We start from the raw sequence: 19,562 nt of genomic DNA, 5'->3' as shown, positions 1-19,562 counted from the left end.
AGTCAGTCTTTGGGCTGTTCTGTCCTGGACATAAGAATTCTACATACAATTTGAAATAAAAACAGCAATGATAATGGACACTAGTGAGTGGACAATGAGTATGTATCAGGCATGATGCTAAATGCTTTTTGTGTATTATTTCATTCCATTCTGATGATGTTATGAGGTAACACCATTATTAGCCCTACCTTATAGGTTTAGGGTCATTAAGTAATGTGCACAATATTGCTAGTTGGGAAGCGGCAACAGCCACTGGAAAAGGACTGTTTGATTGGGAACTCCTGGGGCACTCTGCTTTTCTCACTCTAGCACACTCTCTCCGCTATTCTGCATCTTCTCCAGTTCCTCCATGCTTCACTAAAATGGAGAGGAATTAGTGAGTTTTGTACGTTTGCCTCTTGTGATTTTACCACATTATCAAGTTAATTTTTTAGATAATACTACATTAAACAGAATAGATCTGCCTAGTTTATTGTTTCCTCCCAAAAGTCAAGTTTTCATCCTTGCCATTGTATGTATATATATAAATTATATACAATGTGGGGCAAAAGTAGGTTTACAGTTGCTCTTATGGGAAACAATACAATAAATAATAATGCAAGAATCAACTGTGTTTTGTGTATACACAACTGTAAACCTACTTTTGCCCCACCCTGTATAAATATGTATATGCAATATAAAATACTGCATAAATACATAAATTAAAGTACCTGCCATATACAGAGGTGAGCAAAAGTAGGTTTACAGTTGTAATACAAATAAATAATACAATAATTAATAAATAACAACAGAATAAACTGTGTTTGTGTACTCATAACTGTAAGCCTACTTTTGCCCACCCCTGTGTGTATATGAGTATACATATATATAGTCATTTTTATTTTGAAATGCACCAGTGTTAATCACATGCCAATTTCAGGAAAACACAAGAATAATGCAAATCCATATAACCTGAAATGAGCATCCTGATATTAGAAAAGTAAAAATACCATTCTAATAAGCATTCTAATAGAACTAGTAAGACTATTAACATTAATAAGTAACATTTTATAACACTATTTGCCAGGCACTGTGTTTAGCACTTTTAAAAAATTAATAAGCATTTTCAGTATAGTGAAACAATGTATTTGGAGGCAATCGGGCAATATGATGGACTAGTTAGCCATAACTTTGGCAACTGAAAGGGTCTCTTAACACTAATTAGCTATATCTTAATGGGTTGGTTTGACCACAGGCTCACCACTTCGATCATTTCGTTCACGCAGTTCATTTTCCTTTTCATTTGGAACTCAACGTTGACCATGTGGTCAATAATACTGTAATAACTCTACATGGTGTCAGATGAGTACTAGATTATCGGAGTGGTCACTTGTTAAGGTATGTAAATGTCTAATCACTACGTTGTTCACCTAGAACTAGTATGTCAAATGCAACTGAAAACTTAATTTAAAAAATTAAAATAAGCATACACATGGGGAAAAATTTACTTTCATGTTTTCCAGAATACACTTAAAATAGAAGGCTCTACAAATAAATCATAAAATGACAAATTTTTATTGCATCATTCTAGCAGCAGAGCTTAATTTTCAGATAGTTAAATATACCATATAGCACTGCCCCTTTAATACGCGGAGTTCCTAAAGCATCTAATATAAATCACAAGGTTTGAAACCAGGCCAACAGATGGTTGAATTTTCAAAATAGCCTGAGCCACAGCTGCCACTTTGTATTAGTGTCCAGATTAAACGCTGATACACCATTTAAAACACAGTGAGCCATCACTAAGATTAATTTTCTCAGTTACTTAATCCGAAGCTTCCTCTAACCCAAGTAGATATAAAAATAACCTGAGAGTTCTGATTATGAATTGCTTTTCACTTTTGTAGGGCGTATAACAATGAAATTTCAAACACTTTCTTCTCGGAAGACATGTTTCATCAAAGGAACATTTAAAGAGGGAAAATTAGGTTACAAAAGGAACCAGATTGGCATTTGAAATATCGTATGTTAACACGTCAAAGGCTCTGCTTTTTAAAGAGCATTATGCTTTCTAAGTAGGATGACATGAGTCCCAGTTAAACCCAGATAGTCTTGATTTTCTTCTTTTATCCCAGCATAGCACACTTGTAAGCATACCATTTGAATGATAAATTATATACTCACTCAATTTCTGTGTCATAAAGAAAATAATGAAATATCCTCTACTGATTTCCTCTTAAATTATTTGATAATTTTGAACAGAAAACTTCCAACTGCTAAAGTTTTCAAGTGAAAAAAATGTGTAGTTTTCTCAGATGATAAACTATTTCCCTCTTCTAACATGCTTGAAATAGATTCATCTTAATTGGCCTAAGTCAGTGATTTTCAACCGTTGTGCCGCAAGAATTTTAAAACATGCCATACCGGACTACTCAGAGGTGCTGACCTCTTTTCCCTTAGACTGTTAAATAAAAACTGACAACAGCCAACACAACAATATCCATCTGGTGTGAATAAATAAAAATTATACCTATTTTTTGGTGTGCTGCAGAGTTTTTTGATTAGTTTATAGTTGCTATGAGATGAAAAATGTTGAAAACTGCTGGTCTAAGTAGTGATAAAATTTTCGGAATCATCTCCCCATCAGTCTGTGCAACCACCACCAAAAAAAAAAAAAAGGTTAAATTTTAGTCCTGACCATCACAAAAAAGACATTTGTATATTATAAAATATTAACATAATAGTGTTTTATGAATAAGTCACATCATATAGATATGCTACTGTCAGCCTGGAGTATTTGCACTCATATCTTTACCAAAGAAGGAATGCTTGAACGGAAATTAAGGAGGGATATAGAAAAAAATTTAGGTGAGAGGAATAAAACCAGTTTATATTTTATAGAGAGACAGCTGAGTAGCCATCAGAATTAATGTAAGAAGAAAAAGTTGGAACTATTAATCAAAATTAATTTCGAAGAACTGCCTGAGGATCACACTGTTTTCTGGTTTCTCTGGACCATGAGAATTTGTGCACGCCTTGGCTCCAGGACCGCTTTCCACTCCTAAAAACTTCTGACAATTTCCCTCTCCAATAAAAGCTTTTGTTTATGTGGGTTATATTTGTCATTAGCAATAAATAATGCCAGTTTCCTTGATGTGACCGTTTTATTTATTTTCAAGAAAACACCTGTTAGGCCCAAGCCTGACAATGATGGTTTGTCTGTCAGTCATTCTTCAAGAAAAAAAAATGGCGTTCCAAGAAAGAAAGTGGCAACTTTATCTTGCAGCTTAACCAATCAAATGCTTTTCCTGGAGTCAGCCTCCTACTTCGATATGCAGTAGAAGTGTTTATGCTCACTTCCCATTTTTGTTACATAGGATATTAAAAAGACACATTCTTAAAGGTTGAGATTAAATGCAATTAATAATTTTTATGACTCAACAAGAACATTCTTACATAAAACTTGACAAAAAAAATTTTAACTGCAACCGCCTTGATTCATACTGGCCATGCACAGTTGTTCCCACGGTTGCTTTTGCATCATCAGTATTAATGTTAACCCAGTGGAAAAAGCACATAATGTCTTAACATTATGATCAAAATTGTTTTGCCCTCACAGACCTCTGAAAGTGTCTCAGGGACTGCCAGGGATCCATGGACCAAAGTTTGAGAACTAGTGAATAAAAGTATATTTTAAAAGAATTTAAAATCTAACAAGAGTGTAGCCTTATAAATTATTAGTATATTAAATCATTCAGTGAATTACATTTTTCTACAGCAAAAAAGTAAAAAATCTGCATGAGAAAAATCAACATCCAAGTGCCCATCTATTGCCAATACTGCTATCCACTAAGTAGACCTTCACATGGGCATATGACATTTAAGCAATATAAACATTTTCAAATTAAATATTTTAAAACTTTATTATTTATCATTGATCTGATATGGGTTAAGATTTAAAGATTCTAGAAAGCTCAAAGATTTTTGCCCTAGCTCTGTCTTCCAGCCATAGAGAAAAACCGTTGACTTCTTCCTCCCTCCAGCACTCCCTGCTGCAACCACCAATGGAGCATGACTTGGACAGTATTTTCTTTCACAGAGAAGATCCCATACCTACACACTAAAGTCAGGCAAGGTCCAGAGCTGTTGGAGCTCTGCCATGGTCCCTAAGGATGCAATGGCACTGAAGATTAGGTCACTAAAGTCAGAGCTGAGGGTCTCTGCAGATGCAACCCCAAAGGTCCTTTCCTTTTGGCTGGAACATGACTTAGGTATGACTACTGGAAATCACTGGATGAACCATGACAAGCATTTTAAGACTGACAGCATCGGTCTAAGCTGCTCATGTCTCTTAAGGGGGATTCTCAAAAAGCAGGGACATCTGGATAGAATAAATTCACTGACTCACTCAGAATTCTCCATAGAGTTTCAGCCCATAAAGTCTGGAATCTTGATCTGATCTGTCTGGCTTTGGATACAGGCTGAATAGACTGTAGCTATGACGACTCTAACTTACCTGATATATATGACCCTTTTCCCCTTCTATCTCTATATCTGTGTGGGCCTGTTTGCTTCTATTTGAGCCTACGGTTGACATAACCCTACCTACTCATTGCCTCTGTGCTATAGTCTTGAAGGTCTTATCTTTAGGGTCCAACCCTGTGTCTGTATGTTGAGTATTAAACTTCATCCTCTGTTTATCCCATATCTACTCAGTCTCCTTTATTACACATTCCCTGCCTCAGTACCCATAATTGTGCCCATCTTTTCCCACCTCCCTCACCAACTCCTCAAACACACAAACCAAGACACCACCTCCTTTGTAGCTTCCTCCACTAATGAGACAGTAGACTCTATCACTACAGCCTTTGAAGTATGGCTCCTATCACTAATACTGCCCTCACCCTACCTCCCAGTCCATTGCTTCTCTACCCCTGTAAATCATACTAGTGCTCCTAGAAAGGGTGCTTTTTTTACTGTCCATCTGTCTGCTCCTTGATCTCATCCTATTTATTCAAACTCTTGTACTCACCATCTTCACACTCTCCCAGAAGGTGAAATTGCAAGCTTCTTCCACTGTGTCCTATGCCAAAGCCCATTACTGCTATGGACAAAGCCCCATTCATCCATTCCTCTTCCATCTCTGTTTCTCAGATGTAGTCTTAGCTTCCCAGTGACTCCATATCACCCTTAAGGACTGTGTCTTATATTTCTTGTATTTCATGATACCCAAGAGAGTAGTACACACATTGTACATGCTCAATAATATTAAATTAATGATGGATTATTATTAAACAAAAAAGGGTGATGGTCCCAGAAAATCACTGTTCCCAACTGGGCTTGTAGAAATTATAAAGAAGTATACTGGCCTGCAAAAGAAATACCTTCCAGACCTTTCCAAATTCCCTACTGCCCCCCTACAAAATAGTCCGACAGCTGAAAGCAAACTAGTTTTTGCAAGCACTAAATTGCTCATCAGTCTTACAGAGGATGTCATTTAGTCAATTACCTTCCCTAAGGAAATATAAATGGAACATAGCTGCCTGAGAAAAATTAATTCACTCAGCTCCAGTAAGTAGTTCATGCAGAACAGCTTTCACCACCCTAAGAATCTGAATCACATTTCATTCCTAATTTCCCTCCCTTTGGGGGGTGGGTTGATAGAGTAGGGGGTGGTTGAATTATAGCTGGTTAGTATAGTTAGGTTTGTAAAGAGTTATAGCCTGATAATACTAAGTAGGCATAGTGTCACTCAAAGTTTTGATTATGAAAGAACTAAAATGTAGTACCACTCCTTGTATCTAAAAATCCAAATGTTACGTCCATATCCTAGCAAACTCCCCCAACACTCCACATCAAGGTACAGATGAGAGATGACAAAAATGCACAGCATGGAAATGCAAAGTAGGCACAGGGAATAGCAACAGCTGGCAGCGGGGCCAAACTCAAGTGCCTTCAGGAGTCAAGTAGGTAGTGTGAACAGTTAAGCAAAGTTTATAAGAAAAACAACAGAGTAAGGGGTGGAGATGATAAAAAGCAGCTACTTTCAAGGTCAATGTGCCCACTACCCCATCCAGAAAATCACTGCCATGCAAGAATGTTGGAGCAGATAGTTCATAAGGTGGTAGAAACCCAGCTTTTTTTAAAAATGAAATCACCCCAATATTAGCAAGTCATTCAAATTAGAAAAAAAAACCTTTTAATCAAGTACAACATGAAAGGCTGATAATTTCTGATCTTTGGAACACAGACTAAGGTTGTAGGGGTATAAAAAGTTTGTAAATATATATTCCTAAAACTAAATCCCTACTTCACACTCACTTTTAGTAACTGGATTTTCTGTTAATACTCTGTCTGAGTACTTATACTAATGATCATGACAAGTAGCTTGAAAGTTCAAATGAAAGCCCTGGCCAGGCAGCTTGTTTGGAGCATTATCCCAACACATCAAGGTGTGGGTTCGATCCCCCATCAGGGAACATATAGGAATCAACCAATGAATGCACAGAAAAGTGGAACAACAAATGGATGTTTGTCTCTCTGTCTCTGTCTGTCTATCCCCCCACTACCAAAACCAATAAATAAGAAAATTAAAAAATTTTAAAAGCTCAAATGAAAAAAACTATAAGACAATATAAATATATCTGTACCTGTGGATGGAAAAGGGACCACCGACTAAAACTGACCATCTCAGGGGAAACTTCCACGGTGACCTTACAAACTCAGACACCAACGGTAATCGCATGGGACAGTCTGAACATAAAAATTCCTCACCAAACTCGAGTCCTGGTGGATAGTCACATCCTAGGCCTGCAGCTTCCTGACAAAGGTCACCCTTTACCTGAACTGACCCTCTCCAGTCTTTTTGCATCTAAGATAACACACCTTTGAAATCTCAGGTAATCTCATTTGCCAGACCCCTCCAGGCACAACCACACCCAAGTAGAGACCTCACTACTCCGCACCACCCCATACCATCTCTAAGTGATATAAAGTTTCATTAGTAACTCATCCTCTGCCCCCAATGTAAAAAGTATGTCTCTCTCTATTTTACTTTTTATCCAATCTCAGAGATTTTCAATTTGCTTTCTCCCACCTCTTTAACCTACCCCATTGGATTTCATGTAACCCTCCTCACTACTCCTCCTCTGATTCTAATGCATAAAATAACCTGCAAAACTGCCATCCTGTGGAGCATTTTCTCAATCCATTGAGATTTTGCTTCCCAGCAATTGTCTTCAGTTTGGTTCAAGTAAACTCATAAAAATCTCTACAGGTTTGGACATTTCTTACGTTGGCATATTAAATCTCTGGTTTGGAGATGACTCTAGTCATAATAATTAAACCAATCACAGTAGAACTTTTTCAATCTATAATTTAACAAAAATTTGAAACATTTAATATGAAAAATAACTTGTGACCAAAATTAAGTGCAAAATAAAATCTGGAAAGTATTTGAAGCCAATATGGCAAGCCCTAATGCTCTTTACTCTTTGAAAAACCTCACAAATTGGTGAGACACAAGAAGAATGAACTCCAACCTGGTGGACAAGGATGGTTTGCAACTGCCAGCTCCTCACCCAGTTCAGAGCAGGGTACCTATGGGACTAGGGCTGACATCTCTAAACCACACATGGGGTGATGAAGAGGAAACATGCAAATGGGCCCTCAGAAAAAGTTAAAAACCATCAGAGGAAATGGGGTGCCACAACAGACCCAACATATAGAAGAATTCATACCCGAAGAACTAGAAACTTAAAAAATATGAAAAGAACATTAAATACAAACTAGGTTGAAATCCTCCAAGAGAAAAATGAAGGAATAGCATCCATGAAGCAAAGAGCAAAACAGGAAAACATGAAAAAGAATCAACTAGAAATGAAGCATATACTGCTGCTTGGAATATATCCTTATAATCCTGAAACTTATGCACCCCTATATTTATAGCAGTGCTATTTACAATAGCCAAGTGCTGGAAGCAGCCTAAGTGCCCATCAGTAAATGAGTGGATCAAAAAAATAAGGTACATTTACACAATGGAATGCTACAGAGCAGAAAGAAAGAAGGAGCTCCTACTCTTTTTGACAGCATGGATGGAACTGGAGAGTATTAAGCTAAATGAAATAAGCCAGTCAGTGAAAGACAAATACCATATGAACTCACCTATAAGAGGAATCTAAAGAACAAAATAAACTAACAAACAAAATAGAACCACAAGCATGGAAATGTAAAACAGATTTACAGTGCCCAGAGGGGAGGTTGGAAGAATGATAATGGAGGAAAGAAGGGGAAGGGACTAGTCAAAGAACATGTATGAGTGACCCACGGACATGGACAACAGTGTGGGGGTGGACTGAGGGAGCGGGGGGTGGGATGGGTAGAGGAGAGCCAAGGGGGAAAAACTGGGACAACAGTAATAGAATAACAATTAAAAAATGATTTAAAAAAAGAAATGAAGCATATAGTCACTGACATTTTTTAAAAAGACACTTGACAAGTTATTTATACAAGAAACATGAAAATGAATTGCCAAAACAGACCCATGCTAAAATAAAACCAAAAGTAGTGAAAAATCAGAGAAAGACATATACTGTATGGTCTCACATATGTGGAATCTAAAACAGCTGAAACATAAACAGAGCAGAATGACGGTTACCAGGGGCAGGAGGAGAGAAATGGAGAGATCAGTCAAAAGTACAGACTTCCAGTTACGAGACAAATAATTTCTGGGGGTGTAATGTACAGCATGATGATTATAGTTAATAATACTGTATTATATACTTGAAAGTTACTAAGAATGAAGCTCTTAAATGTTCTACACACACACACACACACACACACACACACAATGGTATATAATGTAAGGGGATGGAGGTGTTAATATTTTGCTGGTAACCACTTCACAGTATATAAATGTATCAGGTCAATACGTTGTACACCTTAAACTTACACAAGTTATATGTCAATTATATCTCAATAAAGCTGTAAAAAATAAATATTTTTAAAGAAAGAAATATCTTTAAAAGAGAAACAAACAAACAACCAACCAAAAAAAAACAAGATGCCCTAAATGATATGGAAACAGTTGCAAAGAAAATTGGGGTCATTTGGAATCTACCAGTCTCCAAGAACGCACCATTAACAAATTGAGAGATAGGAATATGCAAATCTAATAAATTCTTTCCCCAGAAAAGTCACATATGTTCCTACATACACAGTCATAAGCAATTTCAGGAGGTTCCCAGATTCCTTGAAACCCAACTTCCACCCTAGCATTCTGAATACAAAATATCTTAAGATCAGAAATCTGATCCACTCAATATATACAAGATTCTGGAAACAAATGTTAAATTTGTGCTAGAATCAAGTCAAAGAGAAGCCAAACCAATATAAACCAATTAAATCTGATCAAGAAATGAAATTCACAAAGAAAGTATCCCAAAATCCTGGTAAACATTGTTTCAAAACTCAGGTAAGATTGAGAAAATCAATAATTATTCATAGCAAATAAAAGAACCCTAGCGTGTATTAAACTTGGTTAATTTTAACATAATTATCATTTTAGATGCAGTTATTATTTTACAGTTCATACTAGTGTCACAAAATGTGACTAAAGAAAAGTTTGCAATGAGCAAAAAAAAAAACTTTTTAAAATAATGTTAAATGATCCATATGGGGATACAAGGTCAGTGGAATCTGAAAGAAGCTAAATTGCTCTGAATTAGAAAAGGATGAGATATAAAGAAGCCCAGTGGGAAAAAAATCTAGGGAAATTGCCTAAATCTAGAGAAATTTGGGGGAATTTTTGAAACTAAGCTGGAAAAGAGCAATAAAAAAAATCAGTGGCCAAAACATAATGACTTGGGGAGAGTGGAACACAACTGTCTGGGTGAAGGACACTGTAACCTATATAATGCAGTCCCACAATATCTCCAGTCAAATTTACATGTTATTTTTTAAAACGAGACTGGGAATAGGAGAAGCAAGGAAGTACATAGTTCTCCATAAAGGCTGACCTAAAGTAATAACAAAGAAGACATGGAAAGCTAGCCACAATCTGTACTACTCTAGAAGGATTCGAATTTGCCTTTTACAATGAGCCAAAGCAGAAATGTTTAGTCCTCATCAAAACTTCAGTGGATTAACAATAAAAAAAAGAAAAACAGCTCTGAAAACATGAGAATCTGAAACCAAAAAATATTCCTTAAAATAGATTTGAAATATTTTACACCATAAAATTCAAATGACATACGGAGTATCTTCTGTTTAAGGAAGCTAAAATCTTTGGAAGGTAAAATGATGACTTCTCTGAAGATCCCCAGTGAGAATTTGGAAATAAAATTGTGTCTCTTGAACATTTTTTAATGTGCTTTAATAGACTTCAGGATTAAGATTCTTTCAGGGCATATATTTCCACAGGTTCTCTTCAAGCTGAAGTGGAGAGAAATTCTCTTGGCTAAAGACCTTGAAATATTTAGAATCATGTATTTATCTTCTTTGAGTATTTTCATGTTAGGTTGTCTTGAAGTTCACAATTTTATAAGAATAGTGCCTGGTTTGAAATAGTGTATCTGAATCACGACAGACCAGGATCCTATAAAATACACTCACGTGGCAACCATGGGGAAAGGCCTGTTCTGTTTTTGTTGTTGTTAGTTGTTTTTTTTTTTTCTTTTTTTAAAGAAATCTTCATTTGATGCACACAATTTCCACTTGGAAACGTAAGTGTGTGTGAGCCTGTCTCCACATGCCATCTCTCTGATACGATGCTAGAGCATGCATGCATGAATTGTTGTTTCCCCACAAAACACATTTCCTTGAGGGAAGAAACTGAAGGATGAGTTTTCAGTCTTTGCAGTCCACCTACAAAGGCTTTCCCAGAGTGAAACTCTATGTGCTAGAACGTTCTATTCCTAAAAGCAGCAAACATGAAAATGTCTGGTGTAGAATGGTGTAGTCATTTAGGCCTTTACTGGAGAAAATGCTTTCTTCATATTCATGAAATAAACTAAAATACATTTTGAATCAACATTTTAAGATTTCATTATATTTAAAGCACAAAAGCAGAGAAACTACATGTACTAAAATCTTGACTGATAAATATAAGTAGTAGATATGTTCTATAAAATTTTCAATAAGTATTCCTAAAACATACTTAGAAAATTATATCATTGAGAAAAAACATATGCAATTAATCCTAAATATTTGCCAAAATAAAGGCTAAAGAAATCAAAAGTAAAAATGTTCAATACATTGAACTTAAAATAATAAATGATTTTCAAAAGGCACTCACCAATCACAATCGAAGACTCGCAATGATAATAACCATTACTTTGCTTTTTCTTCAACATGGAACAGAGATCAATGCAATGCACCATTTCTTCTCCAAATCTGTGACTGATAAATTTTTCATATAATTTTGGGTCTATTTTTCTCACTCCCTTGAAATGACAAAACAAAATTACATCAATCAATCATTTCATCTAGCCAGCCAGTTCATATTTATATCACTTTTTTAGAATCTGACATTACATTTTGGTACACAGTACCGCCTACAGGCATTTGAAAATGGATACCACAAAACTGTTATAAAGCTGTTTTTAAAGTCTCTTGGCCTAGGATGAGTTGTATTAAAAAATAATTAAAGAATATTGTGTTATGCCCTGGCCAGTGTGGCTCAGTGGATTGAGTGCCAGACTGTGAACCAAAGGGTCACCAGTTCAATTCCCAGGCAGGGCACAGGCCTGGGTTGCAGGTCAGGTCCCCAGTAGGGGGCGATCAAGAAGCAACCACACACTGATATTTCTATCCCTCTCTCCCTCTCTTCCCCCTCTCTAAGAATAAATAAAATCTTTTAAAAAAGGAATATTGTGTTTAAATTTGCCAATATTCAAAACTTCAAATACTTTGAGCTTTAGAAGTAATGAAGTATATCATGTTGAAATTTGCGGTATCAAGAAAAGAATAATTATCTCCAACAACAATGGAGAAATGGATGAATTTTGAAAAGTGATAGGATTTTAACATTTTAGAGTATATAACAGTTTTAGTAAGATGGATGCTATTTTTAAACTCCTTAAGTAAGAATTATATGAAACACCACTAAAGGTTATTTGAGTTGGGCAGAGCATCGGTTTTAAGCACTTCCAAGTGCTTCTCTGCCTGCCCCTCATTCTCAGTGTCCTTCATAGCAGAAAGAAGACTGGTTGAAAAATCACTCTGAGATGCCCTTGATACCTCTGCAGTTTCCCGAAACAGGAAAAATTACATTCCCATCCCCTTATCATACAAGTGTTCCTGCACCCAGTCTTACATGTCTCCAAACACGGTCCATAATGTAAAGGTGCAATACTTTCCTTCTAATTTATAATTTTTTAATATTACATTGGCAATACTTGTAATGTGTTAAAAATTTAAAAATATGATGAATCTAGACAGAAATAAAAATCATTCATGATCCTATTTATATGAAATCCATTATTAACACTGGAGTGTATATCCTTTAAATCTTTTCTAAGCATATATATTATTTTCAGACTATATTTATATAAATCTTACTACAAAGTGTAAATAGTATATTGACCTTTTTAGTCACAAAAACTTATTACAAATAATGTAAATAGATATAAAAACAAAAAATTAAAAATTAAATCACTCCAAATTGCTACTACTATAATTTTGCTATGTATTTTATCTTCCTTTGCAAAACAAAGTACTTTTTATTTCTTTATAGGAATGTGATTATGCTATAAGAACTATTTAATAACCAGCTATTTTGATAGTTCTCCAAAGGGTTCCCATTTCTCTCAAGGAGTCAAATTCCCAGAACAGCCTGCAAGGTCCTGTTCTGTCCTCTCCAAACTTCTTGGGTCTGGTCTGCTAGTACTCTCCCCTGTGCCTCTCCAGCCTCCCTGGCCGCTTTGCTGTTCCTTGAACACGACAGGCACAAGCCCACCCCAAAGCCTTTGTACTACCTGCTCCCTCTCCCTGGAATGTTCTTCTCCCAGATATCCTTACAGCCCATCTCCCAACTCCGTTAACTCCTTGCTTAAAGGAGTTAATTTGTACTATCCATTTAATTTGTACTCCCACCCCCAAATCCTCTCTACCCTTCTCTCTTCATATATACATTTGTATATATTTTTCCATAGCACTTACCATCTATGTAACCATTACATAACATACTATGTAATTTACTTTGTTATGCTGATTTTTTATTATCTGTCATTATCTATCCCCCTCCATTAGAATGTCAGCTCCACACAGAAAAGGATTTTCGTCTGATTTTTAGTCACTGAATATCCCCAGTGCCTGGAACAGTGCTTGACATAGAGCAGTGGTCAATAAATAACTGTCACGAGTGCAAAGGAGGATAAAGCTGCAAGAAGAGGATTGCTCAGTATCAAACACTATTCATTCAGAGCCTGATAACAATGAGTGCAAGTGGCTTTCTTTCCATTTGGTGAGTAGAATGCCACAGCAGAGCATTATGCTGAGTAACACTGAGGAGCAGTCAGAATCCGAGTTCAACTCCAGGCTCTCCATCTTTCAGCCATGTGCTTTGCTTCAGTTGCTCAGCTATAACATGAGGTTAGCAATAGTACCTACCTCGAAGTGTTATATGGACTACAGAAGTGAATTTATGAAAGTGCTCACACCAGTGAAATGCAGTAAATGCCACTGTGTATGTGTGGGAGGGTATGTGTTTATCATTAGTGAACTTTAGGGAATAACTCCAGTAGAGGTAAGATTTAAAAAATTTTTAAAGACTGAGTAAATGGAAACTGACCATTCTTTTTTGTCATTTAAATGTGTGTGGTCGAGGGAGGTTTGTAGGGGACTGTGTGTGTTTGGCCGGTGGGGGGGGGGGGGGCCGGTATCAGACCAGACCCTTAGACCAGAGGGAAGCAAGTGACAGCAGAAAAAGGACTTTTAGATATCAACGCCAGCTGCACTGGCTAGCCATTCTAACCCCCATTTCAGTTTGAAAGATATCATTTTTTTAAGGTAAGAAATAAGGAAAACATAAGACAGACTCTTATCTGTTAGGTGAATTAATTTAATTTTAGCAAAAAGTAGGAACCAACTATTTTGTAGGAATTGTTCAGAGATAACTCCCAACATGAGCAGTAAAATGAAATTAGTTCTTCAACTCAATTTAGAGAGTGAGCTGAGGTTCAAAGAGGCATGAGTCCTGGGAGGCACTGAAATTATAAGTGCTTATCAGAAAACATCATCAATAATAATGTATAGAGAGACATAATGTGCTTTATCTGATATATAATATTAACATGCTCCTTGTTCTCCAGGGAGGTTTTTGTTTGGCAATACATTTTTTTTTTCAGGCCCTTTGTCCCATGCCAACATATTTTCTTCTAGTAACAGTTACAGCTGAATTTGACTCTGCATCCAGCTGTAGCAGACGGTATTTCTCTTTCATAGTAAAATAAATACCTAGTATTCTAAGAAAATAAATGAGTATATCAAAGTTGGATATCACTTAGAACAAGGGTACGAAATCTCCTATGTTATGAACAGATCAATGGGTTGCTTAAATAGCCCCAAAGACATAATACTGCAAGGTTATATTTTAAAGCTAAAAAGGCTCAGTGATGGCATTATTTTCAGGTTTTGAACCCCAAAATTATTTTCTGCTTTCCTTCTTCATAGGCCAGAGTACTTGTCATTTAAGACTGAGGTACACCATATTAGGAGAGCTCAAAGAAAACCACAAAAATGGTTAAAGGCAGGAAAATGTGACCTATGCAAAGGTTAAGAGATTTGGGGTTACTTCAAATGCAGAGAAACAATCTATAGGGTACTTTCAATAAAACTATGCCAAGGGTGCTTCAACACCTCAGAATTCTGCATACGTCTGATTAATTGTCTAGTAACTTTTTTGAAAATTATTTTGCCTTGGATCTAACATGGACAAGGTCTATTCTTCACATTTATAACTGTACCAATATCGATTATACAACATAATATTGAAAGAGAAAACAGGAAGTTAAATACAGGGCATCAGACTTTGAAACAATAAATTAGTGGCAATAAACCTCAGACAGAAAGCTTTTCAAGGCTGTGTTTATTAATCATTAGAAACGACTGAAGTTTTACTTCCCATTAGCCTAGATTTGGTCACAGTTTAGGGAAAATTATCAGTGTATTCAAAGCATTTGATAACCTTTAATACAATGTACCATGAAACCCCAAGGAACTTTACTCTTGATTGTAACTTGACACCCAAACAACCAATACAGGGAAAAGGCCACTGAGAGCATGATGAGTATTTTTAGAATCATCTAAATGCTGCATCTGACAAGTAATGGGAATTATTTACTGAGGAAGCACTCACCATATCGTTTCCATTTAGCTAAATGGTGTATATCATTTAATATGGACAGAAGAGGGCTCAGACTTATATTACTCTGCAGCCAATTCTATTTCCAATATAGAAACTGAAGCACCATGAAATATGAAAATTCACATTAGTTAACAATCTGAATGTGAACATCATTCATTTAAGGTTCTGAAAGATAAACTACTGATTATTCTTCTTCAATTTCTATGAAAAACTTATTACCATCAAAGGAAAGATGAAATGTCAGTTTTATTAAGATTAAGGCTTTTTGTATAACAGAAGGTAACTTCTTTTTTTTAATATTTTACTTATTTAATTTTAGACAGAGGGGAAGGGAGGGAGAGAAGCACCAATGTGTGGTTGCCTCTTGTGTGTCCCCTAGTGGGGACCTGGACCACAGCCCAGCCATGTGCCCTGACTGGGAATCAAACTGGTGATTCTTTGGTTCACGGGCCAGTGCTCAATCCACTGAGCTACACCAGCCAGGTCGCAAAGCTAATTTCTTATAGTGACTTTATAATAATCACAGTTTCCATGATGAAAATACAAATAGGCTGCATATTAGACAAAGAAATTATGTGTCCTACTGATGGTAAGCTTGATATTCCTAGAGCTCTACTGTGTTTTCCAATCGTTTATTCCTGTCATGCAGTGGCTATAAAAGAAATGTATACCTTGATTTGAAACCAAAATTCAGAAGTTAAATTAAGAGTCAACCCAAACTGGCTTGTCATCTTGGACATCAACTGGTTAAGGAGAAATGGTAATTTTTTACATTCATTTTCCTGAGTACAATAAGGTTACATACCTTTAGTGGTATTAGTTAAAAAAACTAAAGTCATTTTTAAAGGTCACTGTTCCTAGTGAAAAGTTACATATTAGTGACTCAAAGTTATCAAAAGATTATATATTGACATGGGGCTTCTTTGAAGCAAATCTTATTTTATAATTCTTTTTCTCTTTCTTAAACAACTGAAATTTACTTTCTCACAGTTCTGGAGGCTGGGAGGCTGGGACCGAGGAGCCAGCACACTTGGCCTTCCCCAGAGGCCGCTCTCCTTGGCTTGCAGAGGGCCACCTTCTCGCTGTGTGCTCACATGGCCTTTCCTCTGTGCGTGCAAACCCCTGGTGCCTCTTCCACCGCTTATGAAGATACCAGTCATACTGGATTAGGGCACCACCCTTACGACCTCATTCAACCTTAAATACCTTTTCAAAGGCCCTGTCTCCAAATAAGTAACACTGGAGTTTAGGATTTCCACATATGCATTTGGCTGGGGGGAGGCACACAGTTCAGTCCATAACACACAGTCATGCAGTCATCTTCAGGAAATGAGGAATGGGCAACTTTAGTGCATTCAGAATGCTCTATTCGCACTATCACTCCCTCTCCCTCTTTCTCTCCCTCTCTCTCATCTCTCCTCTCTCTCCTATGCCTGAAGAATCGATTTCTCTCCCTAGTTCACTGTCATTGAAGGGGCTTTTGATTTGCTTGCTATGCATTTGTCCAGAGAGAATGATTTGTTTCTCTGGGTGAGCCAGCTTCCTGGGAGAGAGAATCTAAAGGTCCAGCTCTACTCTGATGTCCATAAGTGATTTATGGACAAAGCAAGTGCCAGATTACTGGTTTATTATAAAAGGATACTCAGGAACAGCCAGATAAAAGAGATGCACTTCCATTTCCTCTCCCGGCGCACAGCTCTCTCCAAACTCCTTCTTTTCACCAGCCAAGAGGTTCCTACTCTATAATTCTTAATGACCCCTTCTCCCCTTGGCTGACTACATTTCTGGCTATTACTTGCACAGTTTCATTCCACCTCCCTCCTGACACGGACCCCCTGATGGACCCCAGTCAGCTGCAGTCTTCCCTCAGCCTCTGTCAGGATAGCAGAGGCCCTTCCCTCTCTGGCTCCGTTCCGCCCACACCTGTTCTTGACAGGGATGGAAGGAGGAGTCTTCACCACACCAGCCAGTGGGCTCTAGAGCAGTGTGGCGATTTCAAATCCAGTGTCCAGCAGCCCAGTGGGAACTGCCATGCAGCCTTCCCATCGCCTCCGCCCACCACTCTGGGCCAGCTTATAGGTCTGGGTTCTGCCTGGTCCCGGGTCCAGCACACACTGTTTACAGCCTGGCTGTGGTCCGGATGCTCTACCTAGTGCCTATAAAGTATCTCAGTGAGCAGTTCAGTAACTCAAAGAGCAAGTATCACTCTGTTTTTAAAGTACCTCTCCATGAGAGAATAAAATTCTAATGAATAGTCAAAATTAATCAGCTCATGTTTAGGAATGGAAGTATAATATTAACGTAAACTAGTTTTAGTTTTGGATTGCAACACTAGTTTCTTTTCAGATCTAAGTGGGGTTCTCAAAAAAAACTATAGCTTTACCCTCTTCTAATCATGCAGTTAATTACAACTAACAAGAGGTGGTTGATCAGTGAGTGTGGCCAGTCTTTCCACTAGTAGAGAAAACCTTATTGCCACTCACACGTTTTGAGCTGGTTAACTTTTATGTGACTGTTCAAGGGGATCGGAAATTAGTCATCAGTCACTTATGAAACAAGCTAATTCAGTGTCAATACTATTGTGGAACAAAGTTTAAGTTTTCTTGATCATAGGTCCTATTTTGCCTTTAACCATAATCAATCCACTACGGGGCTTTCCAATTTCCTGCAAGATCATTATGCGCCATTCTTTCCTTGACTAGGAAAATGGCATTTATGAAGTTTCAAAATATCTAAATAATAGATAATAACTGGCTTGTTGAGAAAAAAACTTTCCCATCACTGATGGTAACAGCTGAGATAAACAGAACATTTATATTTTAATATAATTAAGGCAAAACCATGAACTCTAGTTACCTTGAATATTTCATTAGTTTATTATTTAATACCAGTTCTAAAACTCTGTTCCTTAATTATACTTAAATTGAAATTTTGTCTGTGGATATGAATACTAGAAAATAACTAAATATGTCCACTGAATCTGAATGTTTAAAGCAAAAAAAAAAAACATTGAAGCCTGAATTATAAAGATCAACTTTTCCTAAACCATGTTCTGCCAAACACTAATGCTACAAGATGATCAATGGGAAAAAAAGGACTGGCAGGTCAAGTACACTTAGGAAACAGTCCTTAGTTAAACTATGTAACTGTTCAAAAGATTCGCTGCCCTCCTTGTGGTGTCCCTTTCTGCAAATGGACTACATACATCCTGCTCTGTTGAACTCAGAAGGGACCGTATGACTTTCTGTGGCAAGATGTGAGCAGGAATGACATGTGTCCTTGCCTAGCAGAGGCTTTAACAATCAGCTTGTGGGAGAAAGGGAGTATAAGGGGACTAAATGGTAATGGGGGAAAAAAAAGATTAAGTTTAAAAAAAAAAAAAAGAATCAGTGTGTGATTCTCCCTCCCTCTTTTCCTCCTGCCAAGAGCAACAAGGTGCCAGATGGAAGTTGCTCAGCCACGGTCTCGAGCAAAGTCACTGTGGAGCAGAGGCACAGATGACCCATGTCCGTGAACCAAAGAATGAAACAAACCATTGTTGCTCTAAGCTCTCGAGATTCACAAGAAATATTAGCGTGCCAGAAATCCTAAGCAGTCTTGAAAGAAAAAATCTGATTTAACTTTATTTAACTCATCATTGCTAACATTCATTTAGTCACAGAATCCCTGTCTCACATAAAAACCTGAGAGATGTTCTAAGAGAAGAATTGCAGGAAATGCCAATGAAAATGCTTGTTTTAAACAGCCAGTCCGCTTGGCCCGGATTTAACGTTAAGTTGACTATAGCTTTTCGCTTCACAGGACAACGCCCAACCCACCGAGCCACACCAGTCAGGGCTGGTTATATCTTTTCTTCTGGAGTAAAAGTTTTCAAAATCTCTAACAGAATCAGAGTTAACTGGGAGTTGTTTGTTATTCTGACATTAGTCAATACTTAGAATCTACTCTTGAAATAATTCAGCTTCCTGTGTACTTATTTCCCATGTTTCAATGTTTCAATATGTATAGTACTGAAAGGTTTCAGGTGAACAGTTTGCCTCTATGGATATTATTCCAATTATTAAATAATAGTAAACTTATTTAGTTTCTTACAATATATACAGATGGGTAACACCACAGCATGCAGCTGAAGTGTGCATTAGAAACATGAGTGAAGTCACTCGCTATAAACACAACTCAGACACACAAGAGAAGACAGTTGGCTCACGGCACTTAGAAA

General features: G+C 37.0%; 1 protein-coding gene across 7 annotated transcripts in view; it reads right to left on the bottom strand.

Annotated features, from left to right (window-relative positions):
• Window positions 1–19,562, bottom strand: part of AKAP7 (A-kinase anchoring protein 7) — a 104,141-nt gene that overhangs the window by 34,665 nt on the left and 49,914 nt on the right. For 6 of the 7 annotated variants that reach the window (XR_006786196.1, XM_045843808.1, XM_045843807.1 and 3 more), the window contains one exon: window positions 11,273–11,420. Coding sequence is in view for 6 of the 7 variants with exons in the window: in XM_045843808.1 (XP_045699764.1) it covers window positions 11,273–11,420 (148 nt within the window). In the remaining variant the exon portion in view is untranslated. Of the gene's footprint in view, window positions 1–2,533; window positions 2,628–11,272; window positions 11,421–19,562 lie in introns of those variants that run through there. The other variant, XM_045843810.1, reaches the window with a different exon arrangement.

The sequence above is a fragment of the Phyllostomus hastatus genome, unplaced genomic scaffold, assembly GCF_019186645.2.
Source record: "Phyllostomus hastatus isolate PE091 unplaced genomic scaffold, TTU_PhHast_1.1 phas_contig_40, whole genome shotgun sequence".
Taxonomy (NCBI): Eukaryota; Metazoa; Chordata; class Mammalia; order Chiroptera; family Phyllostomidae; genus Phyllostomus; species Phyllostomus hastatus.
This window is presented reverse-complemented; position numbering and strand designations above follow the sequence as displayed.